Raw genomic sequence first — 27,025 nt, forward strand, 5'->3', positions numbered from 1 at the left:
TGTTATTATGGTACTCTTTCACCACCCTTTTATCCCAAAATCTTTAAAACACTCATTTAGATGAAAAAGTGTATGAAAGAGATCAACCCAAATGGTAAACAGTCTTTATATGACAAATTATCTAGAGGATGATTAAATATCAAACAATTTGGAGAATGGAAATAAAACCAAAAAAAAAAATATTTTAAAAGAAAAAAACAATTGGACAACAAAGAATCTGGAGGAATACGTATTTTTTTTGTTATTATTTTAAAATTTAAAATATTCCCTCCATATTTTTTAATATAAGATTTAAAAAAAATTAGTATACGACAAACTATTTTGTCGTATGGTCTCTCCTTCACTATTTGCCATAGTGGCTTCCCTTCTTCGTATGAACCACTCCTCTTTCATTATGTAGAAGTTAGTCTCATTTGGAGACTAACATAGTCCATGCTCCTACAACAAGAAATATAAAATGAGAAAAGTCATTCAAAGTGAAGGAGTTTGAGCACCAGATACCAAAATTTGTTCAAACAGAAGAAACTAAAAATGTTCGGCTCAAGTGAAAACAACTTTCACCAAATTCTCTAGAAAGCGAAAGACGATTTATAGAAAATGTTTGGGCGGCTAATTTTTGACCACTTGAGAGATTTTTCTCTTTAATCGGATGATGTTCAGCCGCTTAGTGTATTTTATTCACTTTTTCATAGTGCGAAGTGCCATTGAGGTGGAACTAGGGCGTGACCACAAATAAATCCTAAGAAAACTAGAACGCGAACACATTATGAAAGTATAGCTATGCACAACCCCAAAAAAGCTTCACAAGTCACTTATTATTGACAACAAAACGTTTTTTGCTTGTTAACAAAAAGTTTTCATATCTAGTTTACTATATTAACAAAAGGTTTTCATAAGTACAAGCTAAAATATAAACGAGACCCACGATAAAATGTTTTTTTGCTTGGGAATAACAACAACCAAGAGAAAATGCCAATAATAAGTATCAGGGGCTATCAGGCGATTTTCTAATCTCTAACCTCTTCGGAAACACCAAAATGATCTCCCAAATCTTGGTAGGATGGTCCACACCAAATATGAATTGGATAAAGATCAACATTGATGGGGTTGCCAAAGGTCACCTGGGTTTTGCAGGTGCAGGTTTCATCAGAAATTTTGAGGCTTGAACTATGATGGCTTTGGCACAACCTTTATACATTCACGGTTGCCTTAACAACATAAACACGAGCCCTGCTTTTGGCATCCGGAACAACAATAAAGAGGCTATGCCCAAAAGTTCTTTTCAATGTACATTCAAAAAACATCCTCCGATTTATTAGCTCTCCCGCTTTCCCACCTTGGTACATCTCAGCGATGACTGAAAAAATAAAACATAGAATGAGTCAGATTCTATAAGTTATTATCCAATACAACTACAAAAAAGGAAATCAGGCAGCAAATATCAAGGCCAATCATACGATATATGGTAGCCAAATAGAAATTTATCAACCAAAATTTGGAACGAGACAATCCCACATTCTATCGGTCAAATTAATTCCATGACCGTGTGATATCACATATCCACGCGAAATTGGAACCTAAACTTCTTTATTCAATACGTGCTCCCAAAAAAGAAAGAAAGGCTACACGTCGTGTTTTGTCGCTCGCCTGTCCTAGCTAGTTTAGCTTACTGGCACCCACATTATAGAGGTGATGATGGTCCTAATGGGAAACTAGATATCGTGCGAGACTTTTGTTTAAGCGGGAAGCGAAGGGATGGGAAAAAATTAATTCATCTGTAATGTCGATCTATGGTTGTCTGAATCTGGAAACATGATTACCAATAAGTAAAAGAAGAAAGAAACCCTAGAATATAGGAACTATGGATCGGATCCTTAAAGCTGCAAGAACTTCTGGTTCTTTAAATCTATCTAATAGATCTCTCACGTAAGTTCAATACATTCGTTAACAAATACTTTATTGTTTATTGCTCGAATCCTACTACATTTAATCTGTTAAATGAGCTAAAATTATGAGTTTCACTTTGTTGTGTAATGTCCAAATGGCTGGTTAGGGAATATTTGAGTGACTTGATCAAATTAGGGTTTTATGTGAATGACTAAACAACACTGCAATATTGCATTTGTAATTTGAACAGCTTTTAACTTTGTTTCAGGGAAGTACCAGATGAAGTTTACAAAAATTTGGAGGGGTTAGCAGATGGTGGAAACTGGTGGGAGGTATTTTTATTACTTCATATAAATGTTTATGAGATTTTAAGGGAAAAGGTTGTAAATTATCGTTTTATTTAACGATGTTGAATGTGTTCATCTTTGTATTCGCAGTCTGTAGAACTACAGAGGGTGATTTTGGCTCATAATGAAATTGAAGTTTTGAAAGAAGATGTTAGAAATTTATCCATGTTGGCCGTCTTAAATATCAGTCATAACAAGCTAACTCAGCTTCCAGCTGCTGTAGGAGAGTAAGTGAGCTGAATCTCATTAAAAAAGACTCTATATCGAAGTGTTTTGTTTTTCCTTGCTGACAATTTTACACATATTTGTCAGGCTCCAAATGCTAAAATCACTGGATGTGTCATTTAACCTGATAGACAGCATACCTGAAGATATTGGATCAGCTGCTTCTCTTGTCAAGTAAGCCTCCTGAACCACCCTTCTTCTCATCATCTGTTACTGGCCATGGAAGTAACTGAAGGAGATATTGTTTGGATTTTCTTTTTGTTTACAAACTATTATTTCATTGATTTTGACAAGGATATCGTAAATTTTAAACTTTCTAAATAAATTTTAGATAGAAGTTATAAAGTATATTATGAAAGCAACAATGCAAATATGTGTCCCACTAATTTGTGGTTCTTAATTCCATAGAAATCAAACAGATGCTGCCTACCAGGGTATTCTGCCTTGAAGTGTGCTTTCATAAGCATATACGCTATGCGCGCGTGACTTTCTAAAATGCTTATTATCTAAGTCATCGCAGAAGAAATAATGATCAATCTAGACCCCAATAAGATAAACAAACAGCAGTGAAACTAGAAAAATAATAGAACTAAAGATTGCTCAATAAGGATGTTGTGGTTGTTTGATTACAGAAAGACACAAAACTTTACCTTACTTTACCCTAGATGTTACATCTCTCTATTTCATCGATGAGATGACGTTTAGAACACCACATTTTAAGGTTACTTTACCTTAGGCGTTGCATGATTGCATCTCCTTCATTCTATTCCTTATTTGATTCTTTTCTAGTAGAATGTCCACCTCTATGTACCAGCTAGCACACTATTTGATGGACTAGAGTTCTTTATAAACTAGCAATTCTAAGAAAATAGAAATTCTTTCCAAGTTTGTAACTTTCAGGAAATTGCAACTCTAGTTTCTCCTTTAGGAATAGAATTTTTAATCCAGAATTACTTGGAGAGATATAATTTTCTTGTGTGTAAGCCTCATTTGGTTTGATTGTGAATTGAAAGAATTGAGGTTAATCTTCCTTGATCTCTTAGAAGGTCATTGTTCTGGTATTGGGTTTTTTGATAGGACCGTACCTAATAGCAGATCCAACAAGAAATACTATACAAGTACTTGTTGTCATATATGTGCGAGAAAACATGCCTAAGTAATGTGCTTTGTGTGATATGTTATACTCATTCACTTGTTTAACTCGGCATGTGGTGTTTCAGTACGTATTCTGAACTGAATGAGAAGAATCTTGTATCATTGCCATTTATTTCTCGCTAACCGTTTGATAACCCGCATCAAACAATCATTTTCACTCTACTTATGTCTGACAATGCTTATATTTTCTGACATTATTTCAGGCTCGATTGCTCGAATAACAAACTTAAAGAACTCCCAAGCTCCCTAGGAAGATGCGTGAATTTGTCAGACCTTAAGGTAACTCATCAGTGAATGTGCGCATCCCTTTTTAATTTTTAAAGCTTTGCCCTTCATTAGTGAGTTTATTGGTACGGATCTATACACCATATGCTTGTTTTCGCAATTTTAGATGTTGAAGCCTATTACTGTCTCCTTCTCAGGCCTCCAACAATAGCTTAACAAGCTTGCCGGGAGATCTGAGCAACTGCTTAAAATTGGTGAAACTGGATGTTGAGGTACTTGTATTTAGAGCAAATTTTATGGTGATTGTGCATTATTCATTGTGCCTTAATGTGCCAATTCCCAAAATCGTGAATCATTTTATCAGTGATTCAAGTACTGATTATCTAAAGCTTTTGTCAGGGGAACAAATTAACAATTTTGTGTGAGAACAATCAAATGTCATGGACAACGCTTACTGAACTGAATGCTTGTAAGTGTTTCAATGCATGTTATTCCTGATATCTGTAACCTGCAAATCTTTTTCTGGAGATAGTAAAACCATATTGGTGGGTTTTTATGCAGCCAAGAATTTGCTGAGCAGCATCCCAGAAAATATAGGAATTCTTTCACGACTTATTCGTTTAGACCTCCATCAGAACAGTGAGTTGAATTTGCATTCATTATCTTTAGATATTTAAGGAATTTTCGTACATAACTTGAAGCATGGGGCGAAAATGCTGCCCGAATCTCAATTTTTCCAGTCATATATATTCTGGCACACCTGCTTATGTATTTTGGGTGCAGGGATTACTTCTATCCCATCATCAATCGCTGGTTGCAGTTCGCTCACCGAATTCTCAATGGGGTCTGAATTTATATTCTTCATTGTCTTCTATTGTACTACCACAATTATGTATAGTTATTGATGCTGGTGTCTTCTAAGTTTCAACGTTTGACTTTGACAGGAACAACATGCTCTCTTCCATACCGGCAGAAATAGGGGCTCTCACACAATTAGGAACACTGGATCTTCATTCAAATCAGGTGGTTACAAAGTGTAGTTTGTGTTGCTTCCTAGTTGTTTTTATCTGAATCGGAACTATTTGATCATGATTTCTATTTCTTGTACTGCGTGCAGCTGAAGGAATTCCCTGTTGAGGCATGCAAGTTGCAGGTTTCAGTCCTAGATTTGTCAAATAATTCACTCTCAGGACTACCTCCAGAAATTGGTAAGGTTAGCAGTTGGCTGCAGCTTCTTTTAGCACTTCTCAGTGGAGTGACATGAGAACCAGTATCATTCTTTTCACAATTTTTGGTGACACCATTTTGTAAACCACCCAAGTTGCCTAGATATCTAATTCCTTACTCTTCAGGGTCCCGAAATTTGTTGCAAGCTGTCCAAAACGGCAAAAAGAATTAAAATGTATAGTTAGCAATCTAATATCAATTCAACTTAATGTAATGCTACATCCAATCTCCAAGAATTTGTTCTACTGGACTCCATTAGTAGGTAGTCTGGTTCTCTTCCCGTCCTCCTATTACTACTAAGTCTCCTATTTGGTTGAGATCCAAAGATTTCTACAGTGTGTCATGCTGGAAATACAGATTTGGGAAAAAATGTCTTTAGTAATTGGAAATTGTGTACGAGCCTCCTTTGATGTCACAATCTTTTCACCTTTCCGCCAAAGACTTACTTACTGCCCCGTGCACAACTAGCAAATTTCTATTGTTTGTTTGGCTGTTCAAAATTGTTGGCATACTTTGTAAACATGATAATGCTGTCACTATTGATTCTAATTATCCTACAGGCATGATGACGAGTCTCAGAAAGCTTCTGCTCGTTGGTAATCCGATGCGAAGTCTTCGAAGGTTTGAATTGGGACTGGGTCGTTTACTTGATTTAAAGTGTTGACCAGTTAAGTAGTTTACCTAACTGAGTTTTGATTATAGCTCGCTGGTGAATGGTCCTACACCGGCTTTATTGAAGTATCTCCGAAGTAGAGTGTCTGCTGATGAAGGCAAGTTGAATCTGACTTTCTTGGATAGTACTAATGTTGTATAACAGTTTAAACCTTATATGTGTTCTTTCTAAAATATTTTACGCGGTTTTGTTCATTTTAACGCAATTACAGGGTCTGCTTCCACTTCCTTGAAAGAAGATGTAATTGTCAAGGCAGCTCGTCTCTCTCTCTCTTCCAAGGTTCGCCTTCTCTGCATATCTCAATTTTGTGACTACATTTGTACATAACTGATAGTTCACTGGTAAAGCATAGTATGCGCTACATGTATGGTGTTAAATATAAGATTAGCAATCCTGCTTTCGGGTGACGAATCTCTATAATTTTATTGTTGGAAATGAAGATTCTTTAGGAGGTCACTGAAGATGGATCTAACCTTTCATGGACATCATGTTTCCGATTATGATGGTTTTGGACCTTTCTCTTTGGTCCTAAAATCTCAGATTTTGCAATTCTTTTCATGCATATAGAAAATTTGAACTTTTTGCATTTGTTCTTTCAGGAACTTTCTCTAACTGGGTTGGGCTTGGTCTCAGTTCCACCTTCAGTTTGGGAATCAAGTGATATCGTAAAAGTTGATCTTTCTAGAAATTCCATTCAAGGGCTACCTGACGAGCTTTCATCATGTAGCTCCCTTCAGGTAATTTATGGATAACGTGCCTTTGGTGGGGATAGAGAATCACAAGTTGTTATAATCAACTTATGTACTCACATACTTACATACATACATGCATACATATGAGAAAACAAAAATCATGAAGTTCATTAACTCATTGAAGCAAAAATCATAAACCGTGAATCGGATCCACCGTGATTGGCGAAGTTTCCTACTTGTTATATGGCAAGCCTGAAACTTGGGTGCTTTCTTATTCTTTTCAATGTGTTTCAGACTCTGATATTGTCGGGGAATAAATTTAAGGAATGGCCTGGTTCAGTCCTAAGCTCTCTCCCTAATCTGTTATGTTTAAAGCTGGACAACAATCCCCTTACAAAGGTAATTCTGATTCAATTATGTTTTACTTCTTTAAGATGCCAGAAATGACAAGAAATGCTAGTATATAGAAGCACCTTGTATATAATTCATAAGCCACTCAAGTGCCATGTTATGTGTTTTCTTTCCTACCTTTGCCTCCTTTTATCTTATATGGAGTATATACATATATATCAAGCTTCCTTGTTCGCTGGAATTTGCAGATCCCTTCAGATGCATTTGGAGCTCTCTCGAAACTCCAAATACTGGATTTGAGTGGTAACGCTACTTCATTACCACAACCTCCCGCATTCTCTAGCTTACCCCAGTTGCAAGAGCTTTATCTGAGGTATTCCTTGGGCCGAACTAGTTACTTCTTTAATTTATTCATAAAATGCATCATCTCATTATCTTTAACTATACCTTTTGGGTACAGGCGTATGCAACTACATGACATCCCTTCAGATTTACTATGCTTACAACAGCTGCGGATTCTTGATTTGAGCCAAAATTCACTTGTATCAATACCAAAGGTAAAACTAGTTTTTCTTTTTTGGTTTTAAAACATGTTTTTTTAATGCAAACTAGTTATCCAATTGTTATATGCATATTTTCTTGGTAGGGTTTAAGACGCTTACTTTAAATTGATATGCAGGAATTTGGGAGATTTACATCTCTCATTGAGCTTAACCTGTCTGACAACAACATCTCAATGATTCCACCGCAGCTGGTTAGGAAACAAAATCTTAACTCCTTTCACTTTCTTTTTTCCTTTGCATATTCATTTTGAGGTTGTTGTGGCGTGTATCATACATTAGTGTCAATAAAAAGCACCGAGTAGATGTGCCAGCAGAACTAATTGACTTGATATAGCATTTTTTGTTGCACCTTTTGTACCTATTCTTATAACAAAGTTACTTGAGCAGGGTTTACTGGAAGATAGCTTACAGGCTTTGAGACTCGATGGGAATCCATTGAGAAGGTAAAATGCTTTGCTCGTCATTTTTATTTATCTGAGAAACAATTGGCAGCAAAATTTGAACTCGACATGGGACGTCAGTCAAGATTGCTAATTTCCCCAGCTCTTTTGAAGCGAGGCTTAAAATGATAAAAATCAATGGTCTTCAGTGGTTTTTTTTGTTTACTTAGCCACTCAACCTGTCCTTGGTGTTTTTTTTTTTTTGAATTTGAAATGGACAACCACTCAATTCTCATGGAAATTACTGGTGATTGTATTTCAAACCTCCAAACTCAAATCTTAACAATTTCTGCAGCATACGACGTGCCATTTTAGATCGTGGAACCAAAGGAGTTTTGAGTTATTTGAAGGAACGGATTCCAGAGTAGTAATTTCACAATAGCTCATGTTCCTGTTATCTTTTTATTCCTACTTGTGTATCTCTGCTTTATTGATTGATTGTTTTTCATTTGAATCTCAGTTGAAGTTTATTTATTCTGTTCTGTTTGAGAAGGCCAGAAAATTGTATGGGTGGCTACACTGAAACCTTATAAGCCTGTATAAACTTTGTATTGTACGTTTAATTTTTTAAAGTGATATGGCACAGAACGAAAAATCCAGATGTTACTCTCCCACTCCAGATGGACTTGGCAATAAAAGCCGATTTGGTGACAGTTGAAAAAGGAGGTTCCCAACATGTTTTAATCTCCGACCATCCTTGAGATGAATGGTTATTTATATATATGAAAAAGATGTATTTTACCTACCCTTGTGGACATTCAATGAATAAGTAAAAAGATTGTTCGTGCAATTTGGCAGTGTTCTCTAAACATGCATTTGATAGAGATGTTACACCGACTATGTACTCTTTTCCCAATTGATTGGAATGTAATAAAGAGCAAGGAACAAAATAAGAAGCAAAAAAAAACAGAATTGTAAATTAAGCTCGACTAGTAGGATAAGCTTTAGGCCCTAAAAGAAACTGGAGTGGAGAAAAAAGATTGCAACCTATATGCTCTGATTGGGAACCAGACGCCAAAACAAGGAACCGCACGGCTACTTTTAGGATATTCTTTTTGATCTGAATTTTATTTGAATTATTTAATGATAACAACCAAAAAGAGCTGCACTATACTGTAAGAAGCAACCTTAGAATTAGAGTATTAAAAGTTACGGGAAGGATTGTCAATTGGGATCTCGATCTAACTACATCACTTATTTTGACTCGATTCATATAATCCTACTGTATTCAACAATTTTGAATCAAATTCAAATGCGATATATCAGATCAGACGAGCCAGAAAGAAAACAAACACCTTGCATCACCCGGTGCTGAAGAAAACAAACACCTTGCATCACCCGGTGCTGTTAATGGCACTACTGCACTAAAAAGGCTCAACATTCTTCCAAGGGTTAATGTGGTTGAAGTCGTGGAGTTGATAAGGGATGGGACAAGTGAATCCAAGGATGAGCTGCACCGCTGCCCCAGAGCACGAAGCTTTGCTTTGGTCAGCTTGAATTCGTATTCGTTGGAGCCGAGTCATCATGTCTCATCAAAAGGCAATATGAAAAACGCCTAAGAAGATTAATTACAGGGTTCAAAGTTCAAACTCCCAACTCTTTTTCTTTTTTTAAGTAATTGCAGGCATTTCGATAAAAAGAACAATGAAAACTCAACCTAAATAACATTTGGACACTCAACATTTCCATGTATGGCATGCAGTTTCCAGTCTCAACATCATACAGCAATCAAGAATGACAATAAAAGAATCTTTTCCCAGTAAATCCTTTTCATCTTCTACTATAAACAACCTAAGCTATTAGGGTACTGTTACCATTTAGAGCAACAAAAACTAACCACCAAAAAGAGAACAGTAAACTACGTGCTGTGACTCAAGCAGCCAAGCTTTTAATAGCGTCAGCAGTATGACTTGATTGTTCCTCAGACACGTCCTCTTTGCGCATTTGAAAACCACCTAGAAACTGGAAGAACCGAAATATTCCTTGGTTAGCATCGTCTTCTCCTTTTGTACTTTGATCTTCATGGGGGTCCATATTTAACTTCAGCTTAGAATCATCAGACTGTGATTCTGTTTTTGCTGGAGGAAGCAGATCGTTCTCTGTAGTATGACTCGATTGTTCCTCAGACACAGCCTCTTTGCACATTCGAAAACCACCTAGAAACTGGAAGAATCGAAATATTCCTTGGTTAGCATCGTCTTCTCCTTTTGCACTTTGATCTTCGTGGGGGTTCATATTTAACGTCAGCTTAGAATCATCAGACTGTGTTTCTGTTTTTGCTGGAGGAAGCAGATCGTTCTCTGTAGTGAGTGCCTGAATCATTCCACCAAAAACATGTACAGGGTGATACTTAAGTTGGACAATACTAAGTAATCAGTAACTTTGGTATCAAAAAAGGTTGAAAGAAACAACAGCTAAGCTTTACCGGACTAGACTTTATTATCTTCAAAGCAGAAAGGACCTCTACTTTAATGTAAAGAGTGTCATCAATGACAAATCCTTTTCCGGGATCGACTAGTTCATTAAGAGGCATTACTTTTAAAAAACCCATTCCATCAATCTTCCCGCGGAATTCACCTTGCGAATCTGACAAACAAGCAGAATCGAAAAATAAAAACGTACGTACAGAGAGATTCCTAGTAGTCGACATGAACTTGTGGCAGATAAAGGAAAATATAAACACTTTATTGAAGAAACTAAATTACCAATTTTTCGTGTCTGTGACGTATCTTTTTGATTGATTACGGCAAGACTGAACCGGGTGTACCAGGCTCTAGTGTCCAGAGAGTAAGAAATATCGATAAGTGAGTTCCTTTCATCAGTTGAGGGCCATCAAACGTATGCCAGGTTCCAATCACTCCTTTCGGGTACATATACAAACACCTTGAAGACAATGACACACATTACTAATGAGAATTTGAAAGCAAAGACAAAGTTGCAACTTTGCAATAATGGTGAAAGAACGACATACCAGTTAACACCATGTGCGGAGAAATCTTCAGAGTTATACGTTTCGTTGCTCAAGCTAGAAAAGTTTTCAACCTTCCATACGTATTCATTGGAATCAGGCGTTACACTGGGTTGATGCTCGCTTACTGACGGTCGAAGAGATACTAAAAACTCAGACACTTCTTTGTTTGTGTAGATCGAGAGGAAAGTTATTAGAGAGAAGAAGAAGAAGAAGAACTTGCTGGTTAGATTCATGATGAACGATGATTAGTTTCGTGATCGGAAAGTACAGGGAAGGAAAAGAAAAGAAAAGGGTTTGTAAAGGAGTATATATGAATATGATTTATATAGAAATTTCTCACGCAGGTATGTTGGTTAGGGTTAGGGAAAATCTTATGAGTTGCCCTACGAAACTCAGTTTCTATAAGCTAAGTAATAAGGCTCAACATCCTAACGTGCTGCCTAAAAAACAAACAAAGAAAAGGCCAAGTGCCAGGTGTCGCAGCTCGCAAGTTTTCGTTTGGAGCACTTAAAAGGAAACTGGTCGGTCAGAACGGGCATGCTCATCAATCTGCCTGTGTAACAGATCGTCATGGCTAACTGCTTACATGGCTGCTGGAGAGTAAGGTCTTATGCTAGATTGGAAGGCCATGTCAGCTAGAATAATCCTCTAAGTCTTATGACAATTCTAATCTAGCATCTAGATGCGCTAACCATTCCTCGTGGTCGCGCTGAATGGAATAACGCAATCATCTCAACCGTCAGATTAAAAAATAAATCAATCTCGCTGAACCATTCCGCGAAAAATAGAATTTTAGTTGCGCATAATGAAATAGCGCAACTATCTCGCTACTAGTTTACATGCGAGATATATCTGGAAAGAGAAGTAGCGTTGAAGAATAGACAACGCTTTGAGAAGAAATTGTAACGTAATTTAGAAGCCAAATCTAACCCGTAAGACTTAGCCTAAGCCTATTTGGCCACTTGATCCCTTAGCAGTATCGTTTGGTTAATTGCCTTTGTAGTGCCCCAGCCTAGGACACTACTCAAGCTATTAGTGGTATTATCTTGGTGTTGGATATTTTCTAAACATACGCATTTTGTTACCGCTACGGCAGGGAGTCAAGGGTGACGACAGGCCCCCGTAGCAAAATGTGAGACATCGTTTCGTAGTAATATTCCTGGTTTTAGTTTGAAAACATAATTCAAATTTCATTTTATTGAAATTTGAATAGATGCGTCCCTTCCCAATAGCCACCATTGCTGCCTCTTGAATGTCTCAAATGGACATGAGACCCTTATAAGTAGTGGTGTTTGTTCTCTGGAAACACAACAACATTTATTGGTTTTTTCTTTTCCAATATCATCATCGGAAACTTAACAACGTGTTCTTGGACTGATCATGGAGTACAATCCTTGAATTCAGTTATACTGTTAGGGATTTATTGAATCCTGAAAACATAATTCGCTGACTTGTTATGATCGCCAATGATTTGAGAAAGGTCGAATTATTAAAAGACCCTTGAAGTCAGGGACATACCATTTCTCTATGTGTTTTTCATCCTTTAGTTTTAACCCAATTTTCTAACAATTTTAGACAATAAGTTTCGATAATGGAGAGTGATACTTCAACCATTACTGATCAATCTCTGCAAGTCATGAAACAGACTCTGAATCACTTGGAATATTTTGATGGCGAGAATTTTATTCGTTGGTAAGACATTGTGAAATTATTCCTGACCATCATCAAGTTGTGGTACATTATTGAAGATAGATTGGAGAAAATCCTACTGCATCAAAAAAAGATACTGATGAATTGAATGCCAAATGAAAGAAGCGTTATGAAGATGATTGCATGTGCCATGGTCATATTTTGAATGCCCTGGAGACTAGTGTATATACTTCCCATCGAAGTATTGCGCATGCAAAAAAATTATGGATTATGCTTGATAACAAATACAAGATTTGTGAAGCAAGTAACAAGAAATTCCTGATTTGAAACTTCATGGACTTTAAAATGGTTGTCATCAAGTCAATTATTGCCCAGGTCAACGAATTTTTGCTCATTGTTAATCATCTTAAAGTTGTTGGTGTAGAGCATTGCTAGTTCGAATTCACAAATTTTGCTATCTCAAGCTTGTTGTCAAATGTAGTTGTCAAAGCTATATCTTGATTTCTACTCTTAAATTAGTTAAGTCTCGGATTAGGATATAAGTGTAGTTGAGAAACGAACATCGCGGCAGTCAACATTGTGTTCTACCGTTTGAAGGCGGAGATCAGCCGAAGCTTTTGGATAACTTCTTCAACAAAAGGTAAGTGAAGACTGAACCACCTATTTCTCAAGTTATATTGATCTTTCTACCAATGAGACGATGTCGCATAACTAATTAAACTATCATGCATATACAAGAATTTCGAGTCAAGTTTATCTTGGTAATTAGTTTTCGAAATATAATGACTAAGTTTAATGAACATTTATTCATACTTGAAGAATTTCATTTAAGGACAATTTATTGTTCGCAATCAAAATCATGATTCAAGTTTTATCATTCGAAAATAGCCTGGAACAATGATATGTGTCATTGATGTTATTCGGGAATGTTTCGAATTGATTTAAATAAAAATATGAAACAACTTATTAGAGCACAACACGGTTGAACTCACCAAGCGTTGGTATGTCAAGTTTGGTTGTCATATTTTAGTATCAAAACTCATGTAGAGTCGCTTGATTAAATACTAGAGTCAACTTTGTTTAGGTTAGACTAGAAAGTCTAGGAATATTGAGACATACAAGTATTACTCCGAAGACCTGAAGAATGTGAAGAAGTAACGAACTACAACGACGACATCATCCTTCCACTCGAGGTTAGTAATACTTACTTGAACTTGTTTCATTCCTAACGTATCTTTCAAGTCGTGCATATTGAAAACATAACTGTGAAGCTGTATATACTGTATATATTGTATATTATATTCTAGTGATGTGACATGATCATAATAATATGATCATAGTATTAAGGAATTAGACTACACAGTATAATTAACGGTTATCTTTTGAACTTCGTAGATATGACATCGATATAATCTTGTATATACTGTTATGGTTATATATATGGGTTATGGTGATGATTTAATCCTAGAAACAATGTTTTACATTTGTTTAAAGGAAGTACATTCATAAACTTGCTTTGTGAATCGAAAGGGAAATCAATAGGATTATTGGTCTTGCTATTCATTGCATATCTTTGGATGACAAATATGTGTGAGTTGGTAGAACCGATCTAAGCTAAGGTTATGTATCTTGGTATAACCGATTACAATGCCTAGACTTATGATTTGGTATGACCGGTGTATTGGTGTAACCGATCCTAAGTAATCACCATGTGATGGTATGATCGATCCTTGTAATTGGTGTGACCGATCATAAGAGTTGTGTGACCGATCCTTGTAATTGGTGTAACCGGTCCTCGTAACTGGTGTGACCGATCACAAGTAGATACCATGTGTAAATGGAACTGATCTTTGTAATTGGTGTAACCGGTCCTGGTAACTGGTGTGACCGATCACATGTAGGTATCATATTTAGGTATAACCGATCCTAGTGATTAGTATAACCGACCAGAATCCATGTGTGTGACTTGGAAGGACCGATCACAACTAACCATTGTGATTTGGTATAACCAACCACATAGTAGTCTTAGAATACATGCAAACCAATTCTAAACTTATTTGGAAGTGTGGTATAACCGACTCCAAGAATGAAGATCCATGTAATATGAAATAAGGATTTGTAGTGAAAAGATGTGAACATACTTTGAACAGGAGCAGTAACTCTTATCATTTATTGTTCAAAGATATTCCTTGGTACTCAAGGTGATCCTGTACCGAAATAAATTAAGAATCTTTTAATTAAGGTTTTTGATTTTATATGCATTAATTACCATCAATTAATGCATAGCTCTAGAAAATAAAAATTAGTAATGTGCATTTACTAATTATAGTTTTTTTATTGAGAGATTTCGGAAATATTGGACAAGCATTTATTGGAATTAGGAGACCGAATTTCGCGATTCGTTGCATATCTTGAGAATATTTTCGGTTTTGGAAATTCCTTGGTGCCCAAACATCCTTAGTCTATAAATACCTAAGTTTGCATTTCTAGCAAACTATCCTAAGAGACAGGCAAACTTCATTTCTTGTTGTTTCTGGTGGAGCCATCTATTCGGAAAGGAAAGTATCTTAATTAGGTGAAATCTCTTATGACCGCTCGTTTAAAGACTTCTGTGGGATCAAGAAGCTCTACGAGTACCGTTGGTGGGGAACTAGATAATTGTAGAGTTATTAGTTTTCGATTTGATTTGATTGGATAACGGTTGTTGAAACTTTGATTGCACCTAGTTTGTTTATGCTTGAGAATATTCGAGCCTGTTTGGTACAATTTTTAAAAACAGTTTTCAAAAATAATTTTATACTATTTTAAAAACATACTTTTTTTTTCCTTGTTTTCATTTTCTAAAAATTATTTGGTAGGATAAAAATTGTTTTTGAAAACCAAGGAAAATCAACTAAATCAGATCAAATATAAAGACTCGTCTCAAAGATAGTGATATTGGCGATGACTCACTTGCAATCATTCCCCCGATCTCTTATTTTGTTCTGAAAAGAAGAAGAAAGAACAAAAACAAAAAACACAGAAAACAATAAATTGTTGTTTTCATTTTTTTGTTTTCAAAAACAAAAAACAAATAGAAAACATTTTCTGAAAATGTCCCTACCAAACGCGTTTTCTCATGTTCTCTGTTTTTAAAATCAGAAAAATGTTTTTGAAAACTATAGCAAACAAGCTCTTCTCTTCTGATATAAGATTCACTCAAACTAGATCGAACTATCGATGGGATCTTTAGAACTCTTGTTAGATCTAAAGAAATCTTGTGATAATCCATTGTTAACAGACTCAGTTCTATGCGTGATTGATCACAAGAGATCCAAGTGGAGTTGTGCGGGTTTTGAAGATAAAAGAAGACGAAGAAGATTTCTTATTAGTTTTTGTATCTTGTGAATTATTGATAAGTGCATATTTTACATATATTTAGTGTCAATTCCATGCTAGTAATTTTTTATATTCTTGCAAATTATTGTATATTACGCTTGTTTTCTCTTATTTTATGTTTTATTAGGTGAATCATCCAAAAGAAGTCAATTGGCACTTAATTGTGCAATAAAAGAAGCTAGCTACAAATGGAGAATGTCCAAAGACCAATGTAACTTGTTCAAGTACAAGATTTTTACTTTTCATCTTGAAGAGGACGAAAAGATAAAGCCAACGGCGAAAGGATGAAGTAATTCCGAGTTCGCATGAAGAAGTTATGAGCAAAACAAGAACTCATAACACAAAAGGGAAAAATGGTTGTTTCCGGGACAAGTGCTATTGGCACCCCTTATGCATTAAGGGGTATCCATTCTACTAAGGGACAATCAACTTTCAAAGGAATTACTAATGGCAGTCCGGCATTTTACAAGGGGTAAAGCTAGAATTTAAATATTGTTAAAGGCAGACGTTGTTTCACTCAGGGCTGCCATATCCATCTTCGTTATTCAAAACTAGAAATCTCGCATGCAGTTTCTTCTGCATGGATATCTGTTACAGTGTTTCTCGATATGCTACGATTGGCATTGATGAGGAGGGTTCGGTGATTGATGGAAGACGAGTAGAGAAGAAGACCTCAAGCCTGGCAGTGAACGTTGCTGACGTTGTTGGTCCGTAATCATTGGTGATGGGTTTAAGTTTTGTCTACTATGAAGAAAAGCAGTGGTGCTGCTACCGTTGGCAGTAATGAGGAGATTGCGTGATTCTGAGTTGCTGCCATTGTTGACTGTGAGAACCAGTAATGGAGCTGGTCGTCTGTGATAGTTAAGAAGAACTCGATGGTGTTGATGGAGCTCGAGAGGTACTGGGGTTTTTAAGATTGCTACCATTACGGTAGTGATCATGGTGATCAGGCAATGGAGTTAATGTCGTGACTATGCCATGGATAGGTGGTTTGCGGCTGACTACTGGTGATGCTGGCAGTGACGAGGAAGAAGTGTTGAGTTCGAGTTTAGGTTGAGCTGGTGTTGGGCTCGATATCAGGTGAAGCAAGATGGCTTCTGCCATTGGTTCTGGTGGTTAGCAAATGACTGGGATTGTGACTTTGGAATCCTAGTTTGATTGGAAGAGTGGTTATAGATAAAACATGGAGTTCGAGGAGGTGTAGCTGCTCGAAACTTGAGAGAGAAATCAGCTCGGAAACTGATATTGCTGCCGTTGATTGAATAGGTTGGATGGAGATGATTAAGCGGTGGTTCTGGAGATCGGATAAACAAGGAATCATTGCTACGCGCTGGTGAAGATTGGGTAATCTTTAGAAGTCAAAGCTTGGGCGAGAATTCAGAGTTTTGATAAGTTTTGTCGCTGGAAAACAGTCATCAGGTGAGACTTTTGCCGTTGATTTTGAAGATGAACGGTGGATGATAAACACGAGTATAAGGTTTGAGTCGGCTAAGGAGAGCTGGGTTTTTATCAGATTCGAAATTTCAGCTACAAAAAGCTATAAATAGAGGGTCAAATAGCCAGTAGAACTCATCTCCTCAACCTCAGTTTCACGCTCATAACCTGTTCGTAAAAAGTCTTCACATAAGCAGAAAGTATTCATACATGCAATAGTAGCAGAAAGGTTATAGCAACAAGGAGACAATGGCTGATCTCTTGCAACAGATGCAGCAGTAGCTAGAGTTCTTCTACAACAACAGTTTGCTTTCTATAACCTCCATTATGTCTAGCTAATTTACTTATTTGATTGAGAATGAATTCTAAGTACTATATATGATTTGATTTAGTATATGAATCTGTTATGATTTCTTCATATAATTATTGTTTGTGTTTATTATTAAAAATGAATATGATTGATTGATAGATTGTTTAGGTGGCCAACTGAATATATTTGTTAACTCAATCTAATGCTAATAAGGGTTAGGATATTCGTAATTGTTGAATAATTTCTTACACAAGTAGAGAACGTGATACCTTGCGGAGGGATTCCGTAAAGCAATCGCATGTAAACACAACATTAGAAAGTAGACCGAGCATACTGAGTCTAACTACTAGAATTAAACCTAAATTCACAGACCATAAAGCATTCGTCTGAATTACATCTTGTAAGCGTACATCAAGGTGGTTCAGACGGATAGACTCTGGCGACTAAGCGTACCTGTTGTTCAGTGGCTTAAGGAATTTTGGAGATAGCTAAGCGTACTTGTTATCTTATGGTTAGTAATAATCTATGATTAATGATGAATGGATGAATATACTACTTTGATGAATATTTATTTATGAAGAATGATTCCTCGATCATCTCACTCCATATTGCTTGCAATCTTAATTACTTCTCATTGCTTTATTATTTATTTAGCTTTTGAATCTAAAACAAAAATCCCCATTTGTGACATTTTTGACAACTAAACTCCCTGCTCTTCGTGGGAACGATCCTTGCTTCCATTATATTATCAGCTAATTATGTGGAAATAAGATTATTAATTTGTTAAGCCTACGACACCCATCAATTATTTGCACAAACCTTGATCTGCTGGGATCCAACTAGAATCAGTTTATCTGATTGATTAGTTGCATGAGATCTGCATTCTCTATATTTCAGTTTGAGTGGTTAGTAAACAGATTAGTTGTTGCAAGATTGATTAGAGTGGTTACCAAACAAATTCTCCACTTGTTGTTTGGAATACGATCCAAAGGCCTTTCTGTTCACGTGCGTGAATCTAGAAGTCGAAGGCGCAGGGATACTGATGGAACTAAGTAGCTAGGGGTAGTTGCTTGGTATCAACTATACGAAGTTGGTATTAGATTTTTTTTATAGCGGCTTAATTCTGAGAGTATTCAAAACTGGACTAGACCGTGGTTTTTCTGCATTTGCGGTTTTCTCGTTAACAAATATTGGTGTGTCTTTACTTTTATTTCCGCATTATATTTTTTTATTATAATAAAATAATATACATATATACGTTAGCTCCGCATTACTTGATAGTGATCCTATAGAGTTCAATGATTGCTGAACCTATTATCAAGTAACACACTTCATTGTTGTATTGTATTGATCTTGTATCCATAGTCAATCACACAAGTTATCTTGTTGTCGTATTGTCTCGATCTTGTATCCATAGACGATCACACGAAGTGTGAACCGAATTGTCGTATTGTCTCGTGAACCAGATCGGTATTGTCTCAATCACAAAAGTTATCTTTGGGTACGCATATCCTTATACACAGATCCTGTAGAGATCTGTTAACTCGTGAACCAGATCGGTACGCATACCCATATGCAAACCGAAAATGAACTCTATTCACGGAACCGATTTGGTATCCATACAAGTACATGTACCAGAAAAGTTCTGTTTTCCGGAACTCAGTTTGTGTATCCATACCGGTACGCATACCAAAATAGTTCTACGGACTTCGGAACCGGTTATAGTCTTAAGGTACACATGCCGGTACGCATACCTAAATTGTTCTGTGAACTCCGGAACTTGGTGTCCTTAATAGTATACAAACCAGTATATGTACTGTGACTGACTTGACTCATAAACGGCTATGGTATTTGTACTTTGTACATCAACTAACCATGTCGATTATTTTCAAATGCAATAAAATTATTTCTATGAAATAATTAGCATTTGATCAAATCTCTAAAACACAGTAGACTTGTTTGATCACAAGATTGTGACTCAAGGTTAAAGTCTTAAGTGTTTATGAAAATTAATATTGAGCTTATAAGTTCAAATTGACTAGTTTCGGCTAACCATCTTGAACATAGTCTTTATACGCAGTTCGATTACGATTTCAAATAACCAGAGTGTATATCTTGTTTACGTAAATCAGATTCAAAGATTCATCTAACGGTGGATATTGATTGCTTGGTTCCAAAGCTATCTTAGCGTAAACCTAAAGCAACCTATGGGAACTTCAAGAAACTAGGATCTTTGAATCCCGACACTACTTTCCTTGGTGTGTCCTAGTTGTAACTAGAGTCGTCCTCTTCCTAAGACCCTTTTAGGGTTAAAGCGACTACAACAACTTCATTGGGATTCGTGAAACCAGGTCCAACTATTGTTTATCTTGATAGATCGAGTACCCTGATCTTGTTCGATTTTTGAGCCGCTCAGTTGAAAAAGATAGATAGAAATCATCAAAAAAAATTTCGTCTCAGACTTTGTTTATTTCACAAGTTTTATATTTGTGAATTGAATAATAATCTAGGTTGCACTTTGGGTTGTATAAGTCCGGATTTTGAGGTTGGATAGACTTTGTCTATTCCTATCGATTTCCATAACCTTGATCAAACTTTTTGATCTTAAAGGAAATTACATATATGTTTAATATGTGGGAGGCATATTGGTTTAAAGTCTTTAATTAAGTTGAAGCAACTCTTAGTTGGTATGACTTTAGCTAAGGGAATCAATTGCGCAGAGTCCTGCTGGGATTCAAGAGGAGTAAGTAACGCGACTGTAACTGAATTGCCGGGAGCGTTTAATTCGGTATAAATTACATTCCAGTCCTAAGTTAATTGGTAGTAGGCTAGTGTCTGTAGCGGCTTAATACCGTTTGGTGTTCAATCTGGATTAGGTCCCTGATTTTTCTGCATTTGCGGTTTCCTCGTTAATAAAAATTTGTATTTCTTTTTCCACATTATATTGTTTATCTTTTTAATTGAAATATCACAGGTTGTGCGTTAATCAATCATAATAGATATATCTGACCTTGTTTGTTGGATACGACTTGATTGATTACTTGGGAAATTGATCTTTTGAATCACCCAAGTACTCTTACCCTAAAATCAGGTTCACGGACTATTGTATATGTGTATGTAAATGTTCTAATTTTGAGAGATAAAGATATAACTCTAAATATTCTTTCTTGATTGAGTTTCATCTCATAAGTTTGTGTTCGAAGCAATCTGATTATATGGACATGAGTAAAATCTCTGATGAACGTCACACTAGTTTAAAAGAAACTTCTTTTATGGATTATGTAAATGAGTTTGATCCCTCAAACTCTCATATAGAGGAACATTACTTCCCAGAAAGTAGTTGAATGTTGATATATGTTATTCTTATTTTCTTTCTGATGAGTCTGACTCAGAAGTGGAACAGGAAGCATCCAAAGAAAGTATTGGGTTTTTCAAACTTATGGAATTCCAATTTTTTGAGGTCAATCGGTTGAAACAAAAAGTCAACAATCTCATCGGTATTATTTCTGAACATGATTTTAAAACAATGATGCTTCTCGAGGAACATGCCGAAGTGAAATTGAAAGTCATTTCGCTTGAGGCTAAACTTAAAGAGAAATCCTTAGAAATTAAGCAATTGTCGGGTAAAAAGACTACTCCACGTTGCAATAATGAATCTAATGAAATTACCATGGAAACCGTTTTTGTACAAGGAAATGAGTTGGTAAAAGTAAAAACAAGTGTTGTTCATGATATCCCAACAATATTGTAGTCAGAAACTGATAAACAAAGTATTCTTACTTTAACAAGAGAAAAATCAGTTAAAATTCTCTGACCAAGAAAAAATTGTGTCTCTAAGGAGGAAAAGTTCTTTACAAGACGAGTATGATAAAACTACCTATTCTGATTTTATTGAAACTCATAAAGTCTGCTTTCACTGCAACACTAAAGGACATGTTCAAAGAAAGTGTAAGCTGAGGTTGGAAAATTATCAGTTCGACCGTCTTCAAAACACGTTGGAGGGTGTAACTGATATTCAGATGTCTAAACCTCTTGAGGTGAAATCACATTCAAGTAAATATGCTTCTAGGAATATCAGTACTTCATGGACCACGAATATTCGAACAAGTCAAAAAGGTAGTATGGAAAATCGGTTTAAGAAGAACTCAGTAAAACCATCACAAATATGTGTTCGGAAGGATACCCATACGCCTCCTAAGAAAGTTGATAGTCTCGAAAATGAAAAGGTTCCACAAGCTAACATGAATATGATCATTACAAGATATAAGGATCTTATTGATAAACTGTCATTTCCCATGAGGAAAGCAATCTCAGGTAAGGGTTCTAATCGTGTCTCTTATTATGATGACAACAATTTCTATGATCATTTTTCACATTCCAAAAATATTTTCTTGACAAAATAAAGAGGTAAACGCAAAAATAAACAACAATATAATTCCTCTAGCAAGCGTATGGCTCACCCTTGTGCAAACTAGGCACAAGTGTTGAAACCTTATCCATGAAGAATCTTGCTGGATAAGGATTACTGTATGACACTTATACTATTTATCTCAAGAATTACTGAGATGTGATGAACTATAATTGAAAAGTTGGGGGTCTAACAACCACACATAATATTTCTTTTAGGAAATATGTATGGAAAAACTCCAATATATTTCCAAGAGAATCACCTAGACATTCAGACTCAATCAAGGAAAATACATCCAAGAGTTATACCTCAATTTCTCAAATCAATCTGCAATCGAACAGATAAAAATCTATGAGCCGGATTAATACGAGAAATAACTTGGATGGTACCAAAGACCAATATCCAAGTGTCAATCAATTTATATCAACAACCAAAGGTTGGATTATCTAATTGATTGAACTATGCACAACCTGTGATATTTCAATTATATAAAAATATAATGCGAAAAAGAAATAACACAGACGCCGGAAATTTTGTTAACGAGGAAACCGCAAATGCAGAAAAAACCCCAGGACTTAGTTCAGATTTGAACACCACACTGTATTAAGCCGCTACAGACTCTTGCCTACTACCAATTAACTTCGGACTGGAATGTAGTTGAAACCTAACCAATCTCACACTGATTAAGGTACAGTCGCGTTCCTTACGCCTCTTGAACCATGCCGGATTCTACGCACTTGATTCTCTTAGTTGATCTCACCCACAACTAAGAGTTGATACGACCCAAAGTCGAAGACTTGATAAACAAATCTGTCTAACACAGAAAAGTCTACTGAATAGATAAATCTGTCTCCCACAGAAATACCTACGAGTTTTGTTCCGTATTTTGATAAATCAAGGTGAACATGAACCAATTGATACACCAGTGTTAGAGCATAGCTCGGTTGAACCCACCAAGCGTTGGCATGTCAAGTTTGGTTGTCATATTTTAGTGAATCAAAACTCATGTTAAGAGTCGCTTGATTATGTACTAGAGTCAACTTTGTATAGGTTAGCTTGAAAGTATTAGGATATGAGACATTACAAGTATTGTGAAGTCTTGAAGATATGAAGAATCAAGGAGCTACAACGACAACAATCATCCTTCTACTTGAGGTTAGTGATATTTGACTTGAACTGTTTCATTCCCTAACGTATCTTTCAAGTCATGCATATTGAAAACAAAACTGCGAAGCATATTTGAACTCTAGATAGACATAGTATTAAGGAATGCAATACGAGGTTTATTGCTTAACCATTAAACTTTGTAGATAAAACATCGCCATAATCATTTGAATGCTATTGTGATTATGTATGGGTATAAGGTGAGGATTTCATCCTAGGGAACAATGTTTTACATGTGTTCTAAGGAAGTAAGTTCATAAACTTGTTTGTGAACCGAAAAAGGAAATTTCCAAGCATTATTGGTTTTGTTATTCATTACATATCTTATGAACAACCAATATGTGTGATTGAGTGTAGCCGTTCACGACTTGTTTATGTTCTTGGTAGAACTATTCATAAAGGCCTGACTTATGTATTGGTATGACTTTTATTAGTGAAACCGATCTTAAGTAATCACCTGAGATGGTATGATCGGGTTTGTGATTTTATGTCTGACTAAATATGGGAAAGGGATACCGATCCTAGTAAGAGGTGCAGTACATCACAAAGGGTAATCGATCCTTGTATGAGGTGCAACAAGGTTTATAGCAGAAAGGGGAACCGATCCTATGAACATGTGCAACACGTTTTTAGGCAAGGGGGAACCGATCCTATGGACATTTGAAACATATATAAGTTAGATACCATATATATGTGGGAAACCGATCCTAGTACCTAGTCAACCGAATTTTGGAAAGCTAGTGTGACTATGCACAGTACCCACATGGAAGGTAGAACCGAAACTTGTTTTGGTAGAACCGTTAAACCCAAGATTGTGATTGAATATTATTTGATCAATCGCATAGTTCTTGAAAGTCAAATGAACCAATTCTAAACTTGTTTGGAAGTGTGGCAAATCGGTATCAAGGTTGTAAGTGTGAAAGAGAACTTACAAAGTACGGATGTCGACATACTTTGAACACGTGCTATGAATGTTTATTTCTTTAATTGTTCAAAGTTATTCCTTAATAGCTAAGGGAAGAGAATCCCAAGATCGAAACATAACTAAGTTAAGAATCTTTTAATTAAGGTTATTAATTTCATTTTGTAGGGAAATACAAGAATTAGTAATGTGCATTTACTAATTAGATTTTCCGAGAGATTTCGATCATTATTTTTGGTCCAAGAATTATGAAAACCGAATTTGTGCTTTAATGAATATCTTGAGAATATTTTCGGTTTTTGAAATTCCTTGGTGTCCAAACTTCATTGTCTATAAATACTTGAAGTTTGCCTTTCTAGCAAACTAATCCTTCATAACAACAAGCTTCCTCTTTGTTGTGTTGTTACTGGTGTAGCGCCTATTCGGAGAGGAGAGTAACATAATTAGGCGAAATCTCTTCCGACCGCTCAGTTTAAAGTCTTCTTTGGGATTGAGAATCTCTAGCGTGTATCGTTGGTGGGAAACTAGATAATTGCGGTTTATCTTTTGTTTTCATTGATTTGATTGACTAACGGTGGTTGAAATCTGATTGCACCTAGTTTGTTTATGCTTGAGAATCTTCTCTTCTGGTATAAGATTCACTCAAACTAGTTCAGAGTTTCGACAAGGATCTTTAGACTGTTGTTAGTTCTAAATACGATCTTGTGATAATCCATTGTTAACAGACTCCATTCCGTGCTTGATTGATCACAAGAGATTCAAGTGTTTGTGTGCAGGTTATTATTGAAGATCTAAGAAGATTTTAAGACGAAGAAGATATTGAAGATTTATGATTTGTGGGTTCATAATCTTTGGTGTGCACAATACTTGTTTCGGTAAAAGTGGATCCAATTGATAATAGGTTTATCCTGTGATAGATTGGATTGATTAATTGAGTAGATTGGCGTCAACACAATTATTTGGATTAATAATGTTGTTGGCTTAATCTTAAACGATTACTTCGGTAATTGAACATAAGATAGATCTAAGGACCCGGCGAAGAAGTTTATGTTAAGATAAACAGAAGAGCCTTTGTTCGACTCATATCACTTGGTTGAAGAGAGTTGATACCAAACATATTTGTTGTTCCTTTACTGTTTGGAATACGAACCAAAGGAATTGTTCCAAGTACGTGACTTATTTATAAGTTGGAGGCGTGGGAATACAGACGGAACTAGGTGAACTATAGGTTTAGTTGCTTGGTCTCAGCTATACGAAGTTAGGTGTAATTTTGTGTAGCGGTTTAATCCTGAGAGTATTCAATTCTGGACAAGATCCCGGGGTTTTTCTGCATTTGCGGTTTCCTCGTTAACAAAATCTTGCTGTGTCATTTACTTTATATTTCCGCATTATAATTTTTTTATTATAATTAAAGTAAATTACACAAACGTTAATTCCTATTTACTTGGTAAGTGAATCCTATTGTGTTTGGTTAAGTCCGAACCTTTTTATCAAGTAACATACTTCGTTGTTGTATTATCTTGATCTCGTATCCATAGACGATCACACGAAGTGTGAACCGATTAGTTGTATTGTCTCGACTCAATCCATAGACAATCACTTTCGGACAAAGGACTTATAGGTAGGAAAGGTTTTAGCTTGAGGTACATTTGGGTACCCTCGCTTTTTTAATTGGTATCAGAGCAGGCAAAAACGAAAAGATCTAACAATCTGTGTTTGGTGCGATCCAACCTATAAGAAATGAATCTAATATCTGATTCAATAACGTTATGCAATAGTATGACTGCTCAAAGGTTGAAGATGTTACTACTTCGTTGACTCATGATCCAGAAGTTGCGAAAACATCTATGTCTATCTCTGATGAAAGAGAAGATGTTGATAAAGAGTTGATAAAACTCCTAAAGCCTATACGATCTCTGTCTTCCAAAGTACTCATTTTAAAGACAGAGTCAAATCTTCTTAAACAGGAGATCATAGAAAAACACATTCAATTGAATTGTCTTTCCAAAGAGAAAATGGATCTCACTGTCAAACTAGAGGCTCTTGGTAAATCTCTTAAATATAAAGAGACATGTCCTACGATTCTAACTAATGATGTTGTTGTGATTTCTTCTGATGAGGAAACTAAAAGTCCTTGCTCGACTTTTACAGACTGTGATAAAACCGGATTAATCACATCTGAAACAGATCAATAGATGGTATTTTTCCTAACTATATCAAGTTGGAAGAGGATGAGAAACCAGCTTCTAGATCTACTGATGATCAAACAAAATCTTGTCCAAAGGATACTTTGAACCGATTCCATGGTGATTGTAAGGAATACAATTTTCAGTCACTTGACAGGAAACTTATACTTCTTCAACATACGGTGGTAAAATTTTTGAAGGAAGTTTCTTGTCTTAAAAAACTGAAAGATCATTCCTCAGTAGAAAGACAGATTATACCACATCCCGATAAGATCAACTCAAAAGAGTCATAGGAAAGAGTTGATAATCGCTTCTGGAAAAAAGGTTCCTCCACACCCATATCGAAACAATTCTATTTTTGATAAGGAACGACTTCAGAAGGAAGGGAAAGGGAGAATCTCTGCCAAAAGAAACAACCAGGAATTTCCGATAGTTATTTCAGACAATCACACTAATGTGGAAAATAAGGAAGTCCTTAGAATGAGAAAAATCTTATGAAAATATCATTGAAAGAATTAAGAGAGATTTATTTATCTATGAGAATTCTCACATTACTACGTTTTCTCCACATGATCATATCTCTCTAGTTAGAAAAGATCATCGTCTTGGAAGAAAATATTTTGGGCAGAAATTCCCGAAGAGAAACATGAACTATGTTTCTAATATTCACTGTAAGCTGGAAAAATCTTGCTCCGATGAAACTTAGTTGTATCAAAGTTGTGCATTCTCATCCTTTTTGTGCTCATAATCATGGATGAGAAAAGCACGTAAAAAAAGGGCACTTGTTAATGGTAGTTCCCATTTTCGGTAATAAGAG

The 27,025-nt window shown here is 35.9% G+C and overlaps 2 protein-coding genes across 2 annotated transcripts; one reads left to right on the forward strand and one right to left on the reverse strand.

The window, feature by feature from the left end:
• Positions 1-1,658: 1,658 nt before the first annotated feature.
• On the forward strand, positions 1,659-8,399 carry LOC113348838 (plant intracellular Ras-group-related LRR protein 6-like). Its single transcript, XM_026592717.1, has 21 exons — positions 1,659-1,926; positions 2,156-2,219; positions 2,325-2,461; positions 2,547-2,633; positions 3,818-3,893; positions 4,037-4,111; positions 4,239-4,308; positions 4,401-4,478; positions 4,623-4,683; positions 4,784-4,862; positions 4,957-5,047; positions 5,627-5,687; positions 5,769-5,836; positions 5,951-6,018; positions 6,339-6,476; positions 6,726-6,830; positions 7,031-7,155; positions 7,243-7,339; positions 7,462-7,536; positions 7,733-7,788; positions 8,081-8,399. Exons 1-21 carry the CDS (start codon positions 1,862-1,864, stop codon positions 8,151-8,153), a joined length of 1,749 nt encoding a protein of 582 aa, XP_026448502.1. The 5' UTR covers positions 1,659-1,861; the 3' UTR covers positions 8,154-8,399.
• Positions 8,400-9,446: 1,047 nt separating this feature from the next.
• On the reverse strand, positions 9,447-11,109 carry LOC113353818. Its single transcript, XM_026597302.1, has 4 exons — positions 10,757-11,109; positions 10,491-10,668; positions 10,211-10,371; positions 9,447-10,098 (listed from the first exon to the last, which is right to left on the reverse strand). The coding sequence occupies exons 3-4, from the start codon at positions 10,334-10,336 to the stop codon at positions 9,658-9,660; spliced, it is 567 nt and encodes a 188-aa protein (XP_026453087.1). The 5' UTR covers positions 10,337-10,371; positions 10,491-10,668; positions 10,757-11,109; the 3' UTR covers positions 9,447-9,657.
• Positions 11,110-27,025: the final 15,916 nt, after the last annotated feature.

The sequence above is a fragment of the Papaver somniferum genome, chromosome 2 (genome assembly GCF_003573695.1).
Source record: "Papaver somniferum cultivar HN1 chromosome 2, ASM357369v1, whole genome shotgun sequence".
Taxonomy (NCBI): Eukaryota; Viridiplantae; Streptophyta; class Magnoliopsida; order Ranunculales; family Papaveraceae; genus Papaver; species Papaver somniferum.